At 45.3% G+C, this 20,333-nt stretch overlaps 2 protein-coding genes across 4 annotated transcripts in view; one reads left to right on the top strand and one right to left on the bottom strand.

Moving 5' to 3' along the window:
* LOC130276601 (polycystic kidney disease protein 1-like 2) overlaps positions 1 to 20,333 on the bottom strand; it is a 264,668-nt gene that overhangs the window by 221,228 nt on the left and 23,107 nt on the right. The window lies entirely within an intron of this gene.
* Positions 1 to 20,333, top strand: part of BCO1 (beta-carotene oxygenase 1) — a 66,228-nt gene that overhangs the window by 39,735 nt on the left and 6,160 nt on the right. For all 3 annotated transcript variants that reach the window (XM_056526200.1, XM_056526199.1, XM_056526198.1), the window contains exons 8-10: positions 10,772 to 10,874; positions 12,210 to 12,304; positions 12,950 to 13,061. In XM_056526200.1, coding sequence (XP_056382175.1) covers positions 10,772 to 10,874; positions 12,210 to 12,304; positions 12,950 to 13,061 — 310 coding nt within the window. The remainder of the gene's footprint in view (positions 1 to 10,771; positions 10,875 to 12,209; positions 12,305 to 12,949; positions 13,062 to 20,333) is intronic.

A 20,333-nucleotide genomic window follows, 5' to 3' on the forward strand; every position in this document is an offset into this window, starting at 1 on the left:
CTATGAAGGGGTGTGACTTGATCTGCAATGTTTTAGAAGTTGTAACATGAATGCCAAGACCCAAACTGCCTGGTGCAATGTTTTGCCCATTTAAGCAACATACATGCACCTGGTCAACCACATGATCTAAAAAATGTGACTTAACAGGCCAGGTTGTCTATTGTAGGCACTTTTAGCAGTGGACAGGGGTCAGTATTAGCACTCTTACTGGACATATGCAATGATCTGCATGCAATGCACTTTACTCTGCCCCTTTTTATTATAGCCAACATTTATTTAAAAAAATCTGTTCTGCAGTAGCTCTTCTATAGGATTATACTAGACAGGCTAGCCCTTACTCCATATCTGCACCAATGAGCCTAAGCCACTTGTGCCCGTGTTTCTGGATTATTGGCTGTCTGTCCAGGGACAACCCAAAAGATCTGCGGTTTAGGAAATGCTCATGTAACCATCACAATTTGACCTTTGTCAAAGTATCTCAGATCCTTACATTTGCTCATTTTCCAACTAATCATCTTAAATAACTGACTGTACACTTGCTGTCCAATGTTTTCCACCCCTTGGAAATTGTCAATGTAACAAGTCATTTTAGGGGTAATCCCGCTTTTACAAACTTCAATCCACAGGATATTGGATAAGGGTCTAATCATGAGGGGTCCGACTGCAATCTCCAGAACAAGGTCTCCAGGTCTCCCCACCATCCGAGATGTACTTGCCTCACAGTGAGAGCCTGCTGAGCCAATCTTTGGCTGCAGAGATGTCCTCCCTCAGTTAGTCATTGGCTGAAAGTGCCATCATTGCAAAAGGGTGGGCTTGAACATTCAGGGTGGGGCCCCATCGCCTAAGGTGCCAAAGGGAAGACCCCCACCCCTGTGATCAGACACTTAGAAACCTATCCTTTATTAACAGGATAAGGTATATCACTGGAGTACCCCTTTAATGTTAAGGCTGATCGGTTTATGTGTGCCTGGCCCATGTTGTCACTGTTAACACACAATTCACAGTCACTGCCAAAAAGCTTTTGTTATTTGGCTTCCTGTGTTTACAAGGAGGAAATGAACTCCTGTTAGAATTGCAAATGTCAAGAATGTTGAGGAAAAAGATAACTCCAGTCTTTTATATGTATCTAATGTTGGAAATTAGTAACAGAGGGGCTTATTGCATGTACAATTCTAAAATGTATCTCAAAATAAGCAGTTTCTCTCTGCAACTACATAGAAACATGTGTGGTGCGCCACTATAGTGAGTAGTGGCAGGGCCACGGGTGTTGCAGTGAGTGGTGGGATCAGATGTTATTATCCCCGGGGGTCGGATGGTATTAACCCCTATGTGTTTGTGACACCAGTGTGGTTTTCGGGTTCCGGAACACCACACGCCCGCTATCCCACGGGCTAGTAGTGAATAAAGAGTCCACAACCAGTTGCAGGTAAACGGAGGCTTTACTGAACCGAAGACAGGTGTAATTATCTTCACAGCTATGGCCAGATTGTCCCAAAGATGTTGTCACGATGCCGGCTGGCAGGAGGTGGATCCTCTGTGCCAGAGAGGGATTGGCGTGGACCGTGCTAGTGGACCGGTTCTAAGTCACTACTGGTATTCACCAGAGCCCGCCGCAAAGCGGGATGGTCTTGCTGCGGCGGTAGTGACCAGGTCGTATCCACTAGCAACGGCTCAACCTCTCTGACTGCTGAAGATAGGCGCGGTACAAGGGAGTAGACAGAAGCAAGGTCGGACGTAGCAGAAGGTCGGGGCAGGCAGCAAGGATCGTAGTCAGGGGCAACGGCAGGAGGTCTGGAACACAGGCTAGGAACACAGAAGGGAACGCTTTCACTGGCACAATGGCAACAAGATCCGGCGAGGGAGTGCAGGGGAAGTGAGGTATACATAGGGAGTGCACAGGTGAACACACTGATTAGAACCACTGCGCCAATCAGCGGCGCAGTGGCCCTTTAAATCGCAGAGACCCGGCGCGCGCGCCCTAGGGAGCGGGGCCGCGCGCGCCGGGACAGGACCGACGGAGAGCGAGAGTGTAGTGAGCGCTCCGGGAGGAGCGGGGACCCGGAGCGCTCGGCGTAACAGTACCCCCCCCCTTGGGTCTCCCCCTCTTCTTGGAGCCTGAGAACCTGAGGACCAGATTTTTATCTAGGATATTGTCCTCAGGTTCCCAGGATCTCTCTTCAGGACCACAGCCCTCCCAGTCAACCAAAAAGAAGGTTTTTCCTCTGACCTTTTTGGAGGCCAGTATCTCCTTTACAGGAAAGATGTCTGAAGAACCGGAGACAGGAGTGGGAGAGATAAGTTTAGGAGAGAAACGGTTGATGATGAGTGGTTTAAGAAGAGAAACGTGAAAGGCATTAGGAATACGAAGAGAAGGAGGGAGAAGAAGTTTATAAGAGACAGGATTAATCTGGCACAAAATTTTGAAAGGACCAAGATAGCGTGGTCCCAATTTGTAGCTGGGAACACGGAAGCGGACATATTTAGCGGAGAGCCATACCTTGTCTCCGGGAGAAAAAATGGGGGGAGCTCTTCTTTTCTTATCAGCAAACTTCTTCATGCGTGATGAAGCCTGTAAGAGAGAATTTTGGGTCTCTTTCCATATGGTGGAAAGATCACGAGTTATTTCATCCACAGCGGGTAAACCAGAGGGCAAGGGAGTAGGGAGGGGGGGAAGAGGGTGACGGCCGTACACCACGAAAAATGGGGATTTGGAAGAAGATTCAGAAACTCTGAAGTTATACGAGAATTCGGCCCATGGTAGAAGATCTGCCCAGTCATCCTGGCGGGAGGAAACAAAATGCCGTAAATAATCACCCAGGACCTGGTTAATTCTTTCTACTTGCCCATTGGATTGAGGATGATAAGCAGAAGAAAAGTTTAATTTAATCTTGAGTTGTTTACAGAGAGCCCTCCAGAATTTAGACACGAATTGGACGCCTCTATCCGAGACGATCTGCGTGGGCAACCCGTGAAGACGAAAAATGTGTACAAAAAATTGTTTTGCCAACTGAGGCGCAGAAGGAAGACCAGGAAGAGGGATGAAATGTGCCATCTTGGAGAATCGATCAACGACCACCCAAACAACAGTGTTGCCACGGGATGAGGGTAAGTCTGTAATAAAGTCCATACCAACCAGAGACCAAGGCTGTTCGGGAACAGGCAGAGGATGAAGAAGACCAGCGGGCTTCTGGCGAGGAGTCTTATCCCGGGCACAGACAGTGCAGGCTCGCACAAAATCCACAACATCCGTCTCCAGAGTCGGCCACCAATAGAAACGAGAGATGAGTTGCACGGATTTCTTGATGCCCGCATGACCTGCGAGATGGGAGGAGTGACCCCATTTGAGGATTCCGAGGCGTTGGCGTGGAGAGACGAAGGTCTTCCCAGGAGGAGTTTGCCTGATGGAGGCTGGAGAAGTGGAGATCAGGCAGTCAGGAGGAATGATGTGTTGCGGAGAGAGCTCTACTTCCGAGGCATCCGAGGAACGAGAGAGAGCATCGGCCCTAATGTTCTTATCGGCAGGCCGAAAGTGAATTTCAAAATTAAATCGGGCAAAGAACAGAGACCACCTGGCCTGGCGAGGATTCAGCCGTTGGGCAGACTGGAGATAGGAGAGGTTCTTGTGATCGGTGTAAATAATAACTGGAAATCTTGATCCCTCCAGCAGATGCCTCCATTCCTCAAGTGCTAATTTAATGGCTAGTAGCTCTCGATCCCCGATGGAGTAGTTCCTCTCCGCCGGAGAGAAGGTCCTAGAAAAAAACCCACAAGTAACAGCATGCCCGGAAGAATTTTTTTGTAGAAGGACCGCTCCAGCTCCTACTGAGGAGGCATCAACCTCCAATAGGAAGGGTTTAGATGGGTCAGGTCTGGAGAGCACGGGAGCTGAAGAAAAGGCAGACTTGAGCTGTTTAAAGGCGTCTTCCGCTTGAGGAGGCCATGACTTAGGATTGGCATTCTTTTTGGTTAAAGCCACGATGGGAGCCACAATGGTGGAAAAATGTGGAATAAATTGTCTGTAATAATTGGCGAACCCCAAAAAACGTTGGATAGCACGGAGTCCGGAGGGGCGTGGCCAATCTAAGACGGCAGAGAGTTTGTCTGGATCCATTTGTAGTCCCTGGCCAGAGACCAAGTATCCTAGGAAAGGAAGAGATTGACATTCAAACAGACATTTCTCCATTTTGGCATAAAGTTGATTGTCACGAAGTCTCTGAAGAACCATGCGGACATGCTGGCGGTGTTCTTCTAGGTTGGCAGAAAAAATCAGGATATCGTCCAGATACACAACAACACAGGAATATAAGAGATCACGAAAAATTTCATTAACAAAGTCTTGGAAGACGGCAGGGGCGTTGCACAGGCCAAAGGGCATGACCAGATACTCAAAGTGTCCATCTCTAGTGTTAAATGCCGTTTTCCATTCATCCCCCTCTCTGATGCGGATGAGATTATAAGCACCTCTTAAGTCCAGTTTGGTAAAGATGTGGGCACCTTGGAGGCGATCAAAGAGTTCAGAGATGAGAGGTAGAGGGTAGCAGTTCTTTACCGTGATTTTATTAAGACCGCGGTAGTCAATGCAAGGACGTAGGGAGCCATCTTTTTTGGACACAAAGAAAAATCCGGCTCCGGCAGGAGAGGAGGATTTGCGGATAAAGCCCTTTTTTAAATTTTCCTGGATGTACTCAGACATAGCAAGAGTCTCTGGGGCAGAGAGAGGATAAATTCTGCCCCGGGGTGGAGTAGTACCCGGGAGGAGGTCAATAGGACAGTCATAAGGCCTGTGAGGAGGTAGAGTCTCAGCTTGTTTTTTGCAAAAAACATCCGCAAAGTCCATATAGGCCTTAGGGAGACCGGTTACAGGGGGAACCACAGGGTCACGGCAAGGAGTACTGGTAACCGGTTTAAGGCAGTCCTTGAAACAAGAGGGACCCCAACTCTTTATCTCCCCTGTGGACCAATCCAGGGTTGGGGAATGGTGTTGAAGCCAGGGTAGTCCAAGGAGAATTTCGGAAGTGCAATTGGAGAGGACCAAAAACTAAATTTTTTCGTGGTGAGGTCTGATGCACATTAGGAGGGGTTCCGTGCGGTAACGCACGGCACAGTCCAATCTTCCATTGTTAACGCAATTGATGTAGAGAGGTCTGGCGAGACTGGTCACTGGGATGTTGAACCTGTTGATGAGAGAGGCCAAAATAAAGTTTCCTGCAGATCCGGAGTCCAAGAAGGCCTTAGTGGAGAAGGAGAAGGTAGAGGCAGATATCCGCACAGGCACAGTAAGACGTGGAGAAGCAGAGTTGACATCAAGGACTGTTTCACCTTTGTGCGGAGTCAGCGTACGTCTTTCCAGGCGGGGAGGACGGATAGGACAATCCTTCAGGAAGTGTTCGGTACCGGCACAGTACAGGCAGAGATTCTCCATGCGGCGTCGTGTCCTCTCTTGAGGTGTCAGGCGAGACCGGTCAACTTGCATAGCCTCCACGGCGGGAGGCACAGGAACGGATTGCAGAGGACCAGAGGAGAGAGGAGCCGGGGAGAAAAAACGCCTCGTGCGAACAAAGTCCATATCCTGGCGGAGCTCCTGACGCCTTTCGGAAAAACGCATGTCAATGCGAGTGGCTAGATGAATGAGTTCATGTAGGTTAGCAGGAATTTCTCGTGCGGCCAGAACATCTTTAATGTTGCTGGATAGGCCTTTTTTAAAGGTCGCGCAGAGGGCCTCATTATTCCAGGAAAGTTCTGAAGCAAGAGTACGGAATTGCACGGCGTACTCGCCAACGGAAGAATTACCCTGGACCAGGTTCAGCAGGGCAGTCTCAGCAGAAGAGGCTCGGGCAGGTTCCTCAAAGAAAAAACAAAAAAACTTTAGTGCCCAGGGGGGAACGGGGTTAAATAACCAAAAAGAACCTCCAAACCCCAGTCACCGGAGTGACGGGGTGAAAAACCCCTATTGAAAATTCCCTCCCTAACTATAATATATAAAACTTCACTTTTATTTCACTATTATTATTAAAAAGTCCCCTGTAGTGAATAAAATTAGCAGGCTATTCCCTCAACTAGTGTAGCTTCTCCTATCTGGAGTTCACAGTAATATGTACTTGACAGTGGCTGCAGACCACTGTCGATTGGGGAAGGTGCTGCAAATAAAATGTAATCAATCTGTCTCCCCTACATGTTTCGTGGTATGACCCACGTCCTCAGGGGTTAAGAGACAAATGGCCACGTGTATATGCAAGTGCTTCCTTTTATAATGTCCTCTGGACACTCCCCATACCTTAGAACCAATCATAATCACACATAGACTTACCTGTTCCTATGCCACCTATCACTTCACCGTTTATTGCAGGTACCTGGGGTTAGGGGATAACTTCCGGCGCTTGTTAATGACATATATCAGTCGCCGCACTTACTTAACACGGGTAAGTGCGGCGACTGATATATGTCATTAACAAGCGCCGGAAGTTATCCCCTAACCCCAGGTACCTGCAATAAACGGTGAAGTGATAGGTGGCATAGGAACAGGTAAGTCTATGTGTGATTATGATTGGTTCTAAGGTATGGGGAGTGTCCAGAGGACATTATAAAAGGAAGCACTTGCATATACACGTGGCCATTTGTCTCTTAACCCCTGAGGACGTGGGTCATACCACGAAACATGTAGGGGAGACAGATTGATTACATTTTATTTGCAGCACCTTCCCCAATCGACAGTGGTCTGCAGCCACTGTCAAGTACATATTACTGTGAACTCCAGATAGGAGAAGCTACACTAGTTGAGGGAATAGCCTGCTAATTTTATTCACTACAGGGGACTTTTTAATAATAATAGTGAAATAAAAGTGAAGTTTTATATATTATAGTTAGGGAGGGAATTTTCAATAGGGGTTTTTCACCCCGTCACTCCGGTGACTGGGGTTTGGAGGTTCTTTTTGGTTCCTCAAAGACACTTCGAATTTCCGAGAAGAAGGAGTGTACAGAGGCAGTGACGGGGTCATTGCGGTCCCAGAGCGGTGTGGCCCATGACAGAGCTTTTCCAGACAGAAGGCTGACTACGAAAGCCACCTTAGACCTTTCAGTAGGAAACAGGTCCGACATCATCTCCAAGTGCAGGGAACATTGTGAAAGAAAGCCACGGCAAAACTTAGAGTCCCCATCAAATTTATCCGGCAAGGATAGTCGTAGGCCTGAGGCGGCCACTTGCTGCGGAGGTGCAGGAGCTGGCGGAGGAGATGATTGCTGAAGCTGTGGTAGTAGCTGCTGTAGCATCACGGTCAGTTGAGACAGCTGGTGGCCTTGTTGCGCTATCTGTTGTGACTGCTGGGCGACCACCGTGGTGAGGTCGGCGACAACTGGCAGAGGAACTTCAGCGGGATCCATGGCCGGATCTACTGTCACGATGCCGGCTGGCAGGAGGTGGATCCTCTGTGCCAGAGAGGGATTGGCGTGGACCGTGCTAGTGGACCGGTTCTAAGTCACTACTGGTATTCACCAGAGCCCGCCGCAAAGCGGGATGGTCTTGCTGCGGCGGTAGTGACCAGGTCGTATCCACTAGCAACGGCTCAACCTCTCTGACTGCTGAAGATAGGCGCGGTACAAGGGAGTAGACAGAAGCAAGGTCGGACGTAGCAGAAGGTCGGGGCAGGCAGCAAGGATCGTAGTCAGGGGCAACGGCAGGAGGTCTGGAACACAGGCTAGGAACACAGAAGGGAACGCTTTCACTGGCACAATGGCAACAAGATCCGGCGAGGGAGTGCAGGGGAAGTGAGGTATACATAGGGAGTGCACAGGTGAACACACTGATTAGAACCACTGCGCCAATCAGCGGCGCAGTGGCCCTTTAAATCGCAGAGACCCGGCGCGCGCGCGCCCTAGGGAGCGGGGCCGCGCGCGCCGGGACAGGACCGACGGAGAGCGAGAGTGTAGTGAGCGCTCCGGGGAGGAGCGGGGACCCGGAGCGCTCGGCGTAACAGATGTGACCAGTACCCAGAGGACCTCGCAGCTTGCTGGACCAATACTTATAATTAACTTGACTTCAACTTGTACTTTAGACTTGACTGTTATTAGACCGGACTTGACTGTGTGCAGGACTTGACTAGATGCAGTGACAGCAGACATAGACTTGAGACTTACTGGAGAGTTGTAACTTTGTGGAACTCCAATTGCTGAACACTGTCCTGAGATTCCCTGGTAGCTGCTTCAGCAAAGGCTTTGATGTTGTAGCTATGAGCACATAACTCAAAGAGAGAGAATTAAAGATGGCTGCCCCTTATATAGTGAGGGGGCTGGACTATAGCCCAATGGTTAAGCTGTGGGTCATAGGTTAAACCTGGTGATCTCTGGGATTACATATTGCAACAAATCATATAACAGTATAACATAACATGTGATCAGCTTACTCACACAGGTCCTTGGAGTCCTCCAAAGGTCCTATATACTATCTATACATTAGAATTCTATCTATGGTCCTAAAGCAATATGCACCACATTTAATAAACTACAAAGATAACACAAGGAGTCCCTGCAGGGGAGCCCCCAGGTCACTGAGGGACTCAACCTGACAGGGCCTACAGGTAGTACAGGACTATGTACCTGTAGTGGGACACCACACATGTATCTTCAGCTAATCTATATATATACAACTCAATGTGTGTATGTGTGTGTGTGTGTGTGTGTATGTGTGTATGTTCCAGCATCACTTCCAATCCACTAAAGAGATTAACATGAAACTTGGCACACATGTTATTTATATGCCAACAACAAACATAGGATGGGTAAATTAGCCCTTACCTACCCCCATTTGAGAGGGTCGGGGTTTTTGTTTAAAGTCCCATACAAGTCTATGGGAAATATATGTTGCTGCATAACTTCCAAACGGTTGGAGATATTTTGATAATACTTGGTCACCTGTTACTTATATGTCCACTAAAAATAAAGGATAGTTAGTTCAACCACTAAGTACCCCCATTTGTGAGGGTCAGGGTTTTTGTTTAAGGTCCCTTGCAAATGTATGGGAAATGTTTGTTCTGGCATAGCTTCCGTTTGGCTGGAGATTTTTTGATAATACCCGGTACACATATTACTTATATGTCACATAAAAATATATGATAGCTCAATTAACCCTTACCTACATCCTTATATAAAAGATGTTTTTTTTTTTTTTTCAAGTCTCATGCAAGTATTTGGGACTTCCAGTACCTTACTCCACAAGCTCCGCTCTGCATCTCCTGGTGAATGTGTCAGCAAGCAACACCCTCCATGTATACCACGCCGCATCTCACAAAGGCACGCCCACTGTTAAAGCCCCACCCCTTTTATTTTCTACCATTTTTGTGCATCTGTCTGGCTTGCAAATCACACCCACTCCCACAAAGCCAAATCCCATTCTATTTTCGGCTTACAATATCTTCATCACAAATCAGTCCCACCTGAGGATAAGACATGAGGATGGGATATGAGGACGGGATATGAGGACGGGATATGACAACAATATATGAGGAAGGGATATGAGGATGGGATATGAGGATGGGATATGACAACAATATATGAGGAAGGGATATGAGGATGGGATATGACAACAATATATGAGGATGGGATATTAGGATGGGATATGAGGACACGTTGAACTTGATGGACTCTGTTTTTTTTTTTTCAACCTTATGAACTATGTTCTAATGTAGGATATGACAACAATATATGAGGATGGGATATGAAGTCAAAAGCTTACTCCTTTCTTGATTTTCCTCCCTAACAAGGATTAGGAAGGTAAAACCAGGCAACGCCGGGTACTCAGCTAGTATTAATATCAAACTGGTTATGTTAATAGAAGCCAAAGAGCCAGTCTTAAGTATTTGGCCTTTATATTTAGATTGGCTGCTGAGAGAAGGGTGTCAGTCGATATGATGAACAACTATGGGACATGTATGAGTTAATGATAATTCTACCTGCATAAGGGTGGGCCCATACACAGTGGTTTATGCCCTGCAGAAATAATTGCAGTTTTAGATCACCTGGCAAGTACAACTGATGCACATACATTTTAGGTGCTTAATCTGTACGTGCAGCAAAGCTCAAAATAAAACAGATAGTTCTAGGCTGCAAGAAAACTACATGTATAAGGCCCCTCAGGGGTCAAGGGAGGTTTGTGCCTGCATAGAAGTAATTTCACATACTGTGAAATATAGGATCAATAATCCATGACACTAGGAGTCGCTGTAAAAACATTCCTCTACAAACCTGTTACCTCTCAGACATTTCATGAACAACTTTTTCTGAAATAATAAAGTCCCAAACTTTTGCATGCTCCTAGTTTTGAAAAAAAAGAAATTAAAATTTTTTTTGGGACTAAGCTACTCACACCAATTTTTTTTTAAAGCAATGGGAGATGATGGAACCCAGAGTGTCCTATTAGGTGTTCACACGTGAGTTTTCCTGTACTGATTTCACGGCTTACAGCCTTATGTACTTCTGCATAAAGAAAGGTCATGTCCTGAATTTATGTGGAATTGCAAAATGTCGAATTGATGCGAATTTGGCTGGAATTCTGCATCTTTATGTGTGAACATAGCCTTACATATACACAAGCTCATACATTTGTTTGTGTTGCACAGGCAGCCAAAGATCTACCAACTATATTAGGGGGAGCACATTGCTACATCTATTCCAAGGTACTTTGGTGTAACACAGAGTTATGACACCTCACTCTAATTTTAAAAATAGCCAGACCATTTAATTTATTCATACTAATTTAGAGTGCAATTTTATCATTCCATAGAAAACAGAAGTGGGAGTTAATCTAGTAAAGATTTCTACAGCAGCAACAGCAATGAAAGACAAAAACGGCGAAATATGCTGCCACCCAGAGATTTTATGTGAAGGTATGGAATAGTGAATAAAAGTCAACTGTTAGAAATCGTGCTTGAGTTAGAAACATTAGTAATTAAAAAACAAATGTAATCTCATCAATAAATGAATAATAATAATAATTCTTGTGTATGGTCATGGAAGTGCTATTTAAAATTCTTGGTTCCAATGTTCCTCAGGCCTGTAAGGTTCATGTTACCACCCAAATAACCTTCCTGTCCCTTAGCTGAGACTCTGTTCAATGTAACTGAACATAAAACCTTAAGTAGGATTTCGTTTTCGAGTGATATTGAAAATATATATCAGAAGTTAGTGTAGCAGCCAAAGTTTGCTTAAATCAAAAAAATCTTACTTTGGTCACATCTGGTCACTCAACCTAATAATAGGCTAACACTTTTCAGCATTGTCATCTTCATCATCACATACAGGATTACAATAAAAAGTGACACCACTGTAATTGCCCTGCCTAATAAAGTTTTTGTGTCCAGGCTCAGGCCCCTTTCACTTTGCCATTGCTCCCTGTTTTTTTTTTTTGTTTTTTTTTTGCGATTTTAACATCCGTTCTCGTGTCAGGGCACAATGGGCAAAAACGTGTCCCGTTGGCTACCATTTACTATAATGAGGGCAGTCGGACGCTGTTGTTTTTTGACGAGAATAGCAGGAGAAAAAGCCGGTGCAAGCAGTATTTTTTTCTCCCGCTACTCTGACAGACATCACACTGCCGTGTTCTAACAGCAGTGTTAAAAGCCTCAGGCTGGTATAAATTGAGAAAACAAAAAAAAATATTGATACTAACCTACCATCACTTAATCCCCTGCTTTGCCATTGATGGTGCCTGGTCCCCACTGAGTGGTGTTTCCTGCTTTTGTGTCAACATGATGGAATCACCCGCTCATCCAATCACTGGCCGCACCAGACTGAGCAGGAGCTTTCCACGTGTTGAAATGAATAAACACAGGACTGGTCAATGTTGGGACTTGAAAGGGGATCAAGGCAGGTGAGCATAATTATAATTTTCTTTTTTCATTTTTATACCAGCCCATGTCCAAACTAAAATATTTTTATTAGGGAGGACTACCCCATTACAAGATTGAGCTAATATATGCTAGTGTGGACAGAGACTGAAGCAATAGCTTTCCTTTGAGATAGTGCCAATAGATATAACATCTTTCTTTCCTGCTTATTGGTAGCTATCTAATACCTGTGAAAATATTATTCAGTAGGACTAATACATTGTTCAATACTATTAATAATAAACACATATTAACCCTGAGAGTAAAATGTTCAACTATGACTATATATTTGTATTGTTATACAACCAATGCATAAAATATTTGTTGCATCACCAGGAATTGAATTACCTAGAATTAACTATGACTACAATGGCAAGAAATACAGATATGTTTATGCTTCACATGTTGAATGGCGACCAATTCCCACCAAGGTAAACCTTCTTGTTATTTTTTTTTACTGGAATACCCCTTTAAAGGTTTTGTGGATTACCGAATGCACTCTAGCCATGAGTTTGTATTTTTGTGTGCACCAATCTTCAATAGGGTACACTTTTATTAGTGATGATATCGCCTCTCAGCTCTTAGAAACATCTCTAGTGCCCAACCAGAAGACAAACAGGAATCCGCTAGGGCTGTCACTGAGAGCTGAGAGGTGCGGCTGGGCAATCGTTCAGTGTAGAGAGCTCTGGGAACTACATATGAAGGGGGCACTGCCTGTACTATCAATAGTGGTTGTGGGGAATTAAAACTAGGATTTGCTATGGAATCTGCTATCCTGGTCCTCTATGTGGTGCTGTCAGTTTTGAGGGCTCAAAACTGTTAATATACCTCCTTTAACTGAATGTGAAGTCTCTATACTGCTTACACTGTACACGTGGATTTGGGCCCTTACATCTCAGAATCACATTAGGCCTATTTTGGTAGTATTTAGCATGTTTATTTAGATTGCCATTGATCCCTCAAACCCCTTTTGGCCCTGGTGTCTACCCAGGCTTCCATGTAATTTTTTTCTTTCATGTTTTTTTTTTTTTTAATATAAATTACATATGTTTATAAAATTTTTGTGTATTGCATAGATTGTGAAATTTGACATAGTGACAAAGGAAATGTTGGTATGGACTGATGAAATGTGCTGGCCTGCAGAGCCTCTGTTTGTGCCACATCCTGATGCCAAAGAAGAGGATGATGGTAAGTGTCATAGGCTTATTAATGTATATTTTTACACATTTACATATACACATTCTGTGCTTTTAACCCACTCCTGATTTTAGATTAAAAGACTAACCAACATACTGACCAACATACTGTGTGTGAAGCCAGCATTAAAGGAAAACTCTGGCATACGAAACGTATTCCCTATCCTAAGGACAGGGGATGAGTTTCAGATCGTGGGGGGTGCAACCACTGGGGCCCCCCGTGATCTCCCATACGGGGCTCTCGGCTCTTTGCCGAAATAGCGTATTTCGACCACCGCATGATGCGACGGCCGACATGCCTCCTCAATAAATTTCTATGGCACAGGCGGAGACTGCTGAATGCAGCGCTCCAAATCTCACATACAGATGTATTGAGGGGGCATGTCGGCTGCCGCGTCATGCGGTGGTCGGACACTCCCCCTGGCCGCTGACTGCCGGGGCCCCAAATGGGAGATTGTGGAGGGCCCCAGCGGTCGGACCCCCCCCACCCCCCCGCGATCTGAAACTTAGTTTCATATCCCGGAGTTCTCCTTTAACCAAATGATTAAAGAAGACAGACTCTTTATCCTCTTTCCATGTCAGGGACTGTCCAGAGCAGGAGCAAATTCCCATAGCCAACCTATCCTGCTCTGCACAGTTCCTGACATGGGCAGAGGTGTCAGCAGAGAGCACTGTGCTCAAAAGAAAAAAAATTCAAAAAGAAAAGAACTTCCTCTGGAGCATACAGCAGCTGATAAGTACTTGAAGGATTAAGATATTTAAATAGAAGTAATTTACAAATCTGTTTAACTTTCTAGCACCAGTTGATTTAAAAAAAATTCCACTGGAGTACCTCTTTAATTAATTTAAAACATTATTTTTTTAATTGGAATAATTTAAAAGGATTCTTCTGTATCTTACCCGGCATACAGGCCAAACATATATTACAGATGTGATGTAAGCAGTGTAGTATGGTTTTACAATGTATTTGCAGCCATTCACAGCTGATCCAAGCACACATTATTTACATATGAATACACATAGTTCAATCCCTTTTACAGGCGCCTTTTCCCCAGGGATGTCTATGGACACAGGTCTATTGCAGGTAAATTTAGAGCTGAATGCAGAAGTATATGGCCTGGGACATGCAACATTAGTAACCATATGACTACTGCATCTGTAGTAATCAGGGCCGGACTGGGGACAAAAACCAGCCCTGGAAATTATTGCATACCAGCCCCACAGCACTGTGTCATTGTGCCAGCCAACAGCCGGCATGCCAGCAGGCATATATATATATATATATATATATATATATAGTTTTTTCAAGAAAACAGCACCTGAATGCATTGAAGAGTGCAGGCAAGTGTAGAAATCCTGGTCACAAATCCACAGCGAATATTATAAAGAAAAATAAAAAGTGGGTTTTATTCCAACATGTGTAGAGTTACAGGCAACGTTTCTGCTGCTCACCCAGACATTGGGGGAGAGTTATCAAAACCTGTCCTGAGGAAAAGTTGCCCAGTTGCCCACAGCAGCCAATCAGAACGCTGCTTTTATTTTGCAAAGGCCCTTTTAAAAATAAAAGCAGCATTCTGATTGGCTACTTTGGGCAACTGGGCAACTTTTCCTCAGGACAGATTTTGATAAATCTCCCCCAATGTCTGGGTGAGCAGCAGAAACGTTGCCTGTAACTCTACACATGTTGGATTAAAACCCACTTTTTATTTTTGCAAGAAACACAGATGTGCTGCAGTGATTCCTCCTCTCTCTCTATATACACACACACACATCTATATTAATTTGTTTATTAATATATATATATAAATATAATGTCACCCATACAATACAGCCAGTGGTGTTGCTAGTGCTAGGGTTGGTGTCACCCGGTGCGGTAGAAAAAAGTGTCACCACATACCTACACGCCCCCCCACCCAAAGTAATTTTTTGGCCAGTTGTGAAAGGCGCCACTGGTGTAGCACATTGTGAAAAAATCCAGTATAATTATCAAATATACCAATTGCCACAGAATGGGAAAGCGCTAAAGAAGTCTTCACCATTTAAAACTACAGCTCCCAGAATGACTTAAAGGAGTACTCCTTCCAGTACTTATCAGCTGCTATATGCTCCTCAGGAAGTTCTTTTCTTTTTGAATTTCCCTTCTGTCTGACCACAGTGCTCTCTGCTGACACCTCTGTCCATGTCAGGAACTGTCCAGAGCAGGAGAGCTTTGCTATGGGGATTTGCTCCTGCTATGGAGAGTTCCTAAAATGGACAGAGGTGTCAGCAGAGAGAACTGGGGTCAGACAGAAAGGAAATGTAAAAAGAAAATAACTTCCTGTGGAGCATACAGCAGCTGATAAGTACTGAAAGGATTTTCAAATAGAAGTAATTTACAAATCTGTTTAACTTTCTGGCACCAGTTAAAACTAATTTTTTTTCCAGCAGAGTACCCCTTTAAGCAGTGGGTTATGCTGGGAGTTGTAGTTTCACTCATCATAACTGTAGAACATACAAGTGACTCCAGCTCTGATAGGACATAATGAGGAGAATACACAATGATATCAGTGACTACAGGTGACGTCTTCTCTTTAGTGAGGAGGATACACAATGATATCAGTGACTACAGGTGACGTCTTCTCTATAGTGAGTAGAATACACAATGATATCAGTGACTACAGGTGACGTCTTCTCTATAGTGAGGAGAATACACAATGATATCAGTGACTACAGGTGACGTCTTCTCTTTAGTGAGGAGGATACACAATGATATCAGTGACTACAGGTGACGTCTTCTCTATAGTGAGGAGAATACACAATGATATCAGTGACTACAGGTGACGTCTTCTCTATAGTGAGGAGAATACACAATGATATCAGTGACTACAGGTGACGTCTTCTCTATAGTGAGGAGAATACACAATGATATCAGTGATTACAGGTGACGTCTTCTCTATAGTGAGGAGAATACACAATGATATCAGTGACTACAGGTGACGTCTTCTCTATAGTGAGGAGAATACACAATGATATCAGTGACTACAGGTGACGTCTTCTCTATAGTCTTTCCTTATCTAATTCAGATGGTACATACCGCCAGGATTTGTTCCAGCTAAATGTTCACTCAGCAGAACTTGATGCCCAGACGGCTCCTCACTATGTCAGCGGATTCTCATCCTCTATATGAAAACAATAATTATTATAATATTGCCAAACACTGTATCCTTTGAATATAATACTGGCACACACCGTACTCTCTGAATATGATACTACTACACATCGTACCCTCTGAATATAATACCGCCACACACACCGTACCCTCTGTATATAAAACCACCACACACCGTACCCTCTGTATATAAAACCGCTAGAGATGAGCGAACTTACAGTAAATTCGATTCGTCACAAACTTCACGGCTCGGCAGTTGATGACTTATCCTGTGTAAATTAGTTCAGCTTTCATGTGCTCCGGTGGGCTGGAAAAGGTGGATACAATCCTAGGAAAGAGTCTCCTAGGACTGTATCCACCTTTTCCAGCCCACCGGAGCACCTGAAAGCTGAACTAATTTACACAGGATAAGTATCAACTGCCAAGCCGAGAAGTTTGTGACGAATCGAATTTACTGTAAGTTCGCTCATCTCTAAAAACCGCCACACACCGTACCCTCAGTATATAAAGCCGGCACACACCGTACCCTCTGTATATAAAACCGCCACACACCGTACCCTCTGTATATAAAACCGCCACACACCGTACCCTCTGTATATAAAACCGCCACACACCGTACCCTCTGTATATAAAACCACCACACACCGTAACCTCTGAACATATTACCACAACACACTGTACCCTCCGAATATAATACTACCACATACTGTGCTCTCTGAATATAACCTTGCCATTCACCCTCTGAATACAATACCGTAATTTATTGTGGCCCATAAAAACAATACCACCCCAAAAATTCCTTATAATACACACTATAGCCGACATGTCTTTAGACTGTTTTTTGTGTCTAAAAATGGTGCAAGCAGGGTTTATTTGCGCCTTTTTTCCGCTTCAGTTACAATCCACTGATTTTGGCATTACACATGATATGGACAGGTTTTATGAACTGCGCCTTTTTGTGAAAAGGCGCAAAAAAGGCGCAAAGCCGCTGAAAAGTCTCTAAAACTACACCAGCCCAGACTTAGCTTTTTAGTGTATGTGAAGAGAGAAATTTCTGAAAATGTGACCTGCACAAAATGTATCAAATGGTCTGCTAACTTTTAATAAATTTGGTGCTCCTACACAGAAAAATACTTCACTTACACCTACAATGATAAATACCACCTTATACCTCTGAAATGCAAAACAATCTGTGCCCCTCACATATAATGCCCCCTGTCCTGTGCCCCTCACATATAATGCCCCCTGTCCCCCTCACATAAAATGCACCCTGTCCTGTGCCCCTCACATATAATGCCCCCTGTCCTGTGCCCCTCACATATAATGCCCCCTGTCCCCCTCACATAAAATTCACCCTGTCCTGTGCCCCTCACATATAATGCCCCCTGTGCTGTGCCCCTCACATATAATGCCCCCTGTCGTGTGCCCCTCACATATAATGCCCCCTGTCCTGTGCCCCTCACATATAATGCCCTCTGTCCTGTGCCCCTCACATATAATGCACCCTGTCCTGTGCCCCTCACATATAATGCACCCTGTCCTGTGCCCCTCACATATAATGCCCCCTGTCCTGTGCCCCTCACATATAATGCACCCTGTCCTGTGCCCCTCACATATAATGCCCTCTGTCCTGGGCCCCTCACATATAATGCACCCTGAGGGGCACATGACGGGGGGCATTATATGTGAGGGGCACATGTCAGGGGGCATTATGTGTGGGGGCACATGACAGGGGGCATTATAAGTGAGGGGCACATGTCAGGGGGGCATTATATATAAGGGGCACATGACAGGGGGGGGGGGTCCGGTCATTTTCCCCCACATATAATGCCCCCCTGCCATGTGCCCCTCTATATATAATGCCCCCCTGACATGTGCCCCTCACTTATAATGCCCCCTGTGTGTGCGCCCCCACATATAATGCCCCCTGACATGTGCCCCTCACTTATAATGCCCCCCTGTCATGTACCCCTCAGGGTGCATTATATGCGAGGGGCACAGGACATGGGGCATTATATCTGAGGGGCACAGGACAGAGGGCATTATATATAAGGGGCACATGACAGGGGGGGGTCCTGTCATTTGCCCCCACATATAATGCCCCCCTGCCATCTGCCCCTCATATATAATGCCTCCCTGACATGTGCCCCTTATATATAATACCCCATGTCCTGTGCCCCTCACAATATAATGCCCCCTGACATGTGCCCCTCACTTATAATGCCTCCTGTCATGTGCCCCCACATATAATGCCCCCTGACATGTGCCCTCACATATAATGCCCCCTTATCATGTGCCCCTCAGGGTGCATTATATGCGAGGGGCACAGGACATGGGGCATTATATCTGAGGAGCACAGGACAGAGGGCATTATATATAAGGGGCACATGACAGGGGGGGCATTATATGGGCACATGACAGGGGGGGGGTCCTGTCATTTGCCCCCACATATAATGCCCCTCTGCCATGTGCCCCTCATATATAATGCCCCCCCTGACATGTGCCCCTCACTTATCATTTGCTTCCCCCCTTCTCACACCCGTCACCTTTCTCACGCTGCGGACTGCGGCTGCTCCGTTCTTGAAGTGTAAGTAACAGCTGCGGGGACGTGATTTCCGGGCGACGGCGCGATGATCTGATGTCATCGCGCCGGCCTGCCGTGGATGGCGTCGCTGCGGCTGTCACTGAAACGTCAAGAACGGAGCAGTTGCAGCCCGCAGCGTGTGAGAAAGGTGACGGAGTGGTGGAGCGGGACAGCTGACAGCTCCCGTTCCACCATGCTAGCCGGAGCTTATAGCTCCTTCACTATGCGGCCGCTGCTGCTCTGCATACAAGGGCCTGATACTTGTATCAGGCCCTTGTATGCTAGTGTAGTGTAGTGTGCATGGGCGGCCCGACCACACTGTGCCGCAGCCGCGCTGAATATATAAAAACGGGTCAGCCTGATGGTGCCTGAATTGCTCAGGCACCATCAGACTGACCCGTTTTTATATATTGCTGGCCCCAGGGTGAGCGGCCCATCGGGAATTTTCCCGGTATCCCGCCAAGCCAGTCTGGCCCTGGTAGTAATGCAGAGTGCCTACATGTGCTGTGTGTTACACTATTTATAGTAAAAGTCATTCTTTTTAAAATATTTATATTTCAGTATCATAACCCAGCAGCCTTTTCTCACCGTTTTGGCCTTCTGCAAGTTACCTATTTCATTACTAAGAGCTAAGTGAATAGATTGAGACTGGCTGTAGCTGGATTCACGGGGAGGCAGTATTATCTATGGTTACGTCATTTCACAGTCAAACGAATGTACAGCTCCCCCAGCTAGATAAATTCCATACTGCATCAAATCCTATGTTCAGGGATGATGGTGGCCTATGTCAAAAATATATATTTGTCCAGTTCACTTTTGGTGGCCTTACTGTCAGTTGCTATACAATGGCTCCCAGACACTGCAAGTGCATATTCATATCTATATATATATAAAACTCAATGTGTGTGTATGTACTGTATGTATGTATTAATGTATGTGTGTGTGTGTATGTGTATGTTCCAGCATCACTTCCAAACAGCTAAAGATATTAACATGAAACTTGGCACACACGTTACTTATATATCAACAACGAACATAGAATAGGTGATTTAACCCTTACTCACCCCCATTTGTGAGAGTCTGGGTTTTTGTTTAAAGTCCCATACACGTCTATGGGAAATATATGTTACTGCATAACTTCCAAACAGCTGGAGATATTTCGATAATACTTGGTCACATGTTACTTATATGTCAAATAAAAATATATAATAGTTAAATCAACCCCTAACCTACCCCCATGATGGGGTTTTTGATTCAAATCCCATGCAAGTATATAGGACTTCTGGTACCTTACTCCACAAGCTTCGCTCTGCATCTCCTGGTGAATGTGTCAGTCCAGCTAGCAGGCCACACCCTCCCTGCATGCCACACCCCATCTCACAAAGACACGCCCACCCTTTAAGCCACAACCCTTTTATTTTCTGCTTACAATATCTTTACCACAATGCAGACCCACCTGAGGACAGGATATGAGGATTAGATATGAGGATTAGATATGAGGTCGGTATATGAGGAAAGGATATGAGGTTGGG

Source organism: Hyla sarda, chromosome 6 (assembly GCF_029499605.1).
Source record: "Hyla sarda isolate aHylSar1 chromosome 6, aHylSar1.hap1, whole genome shotgun sequence".
In the NCBI taxonomy this organism is placed as follows: domain Eukaryota; kingdom Metazoa; phylum Chordata; class Amphibia; order Anura; family Hylidae; genus Hyla; species Hyla sarda.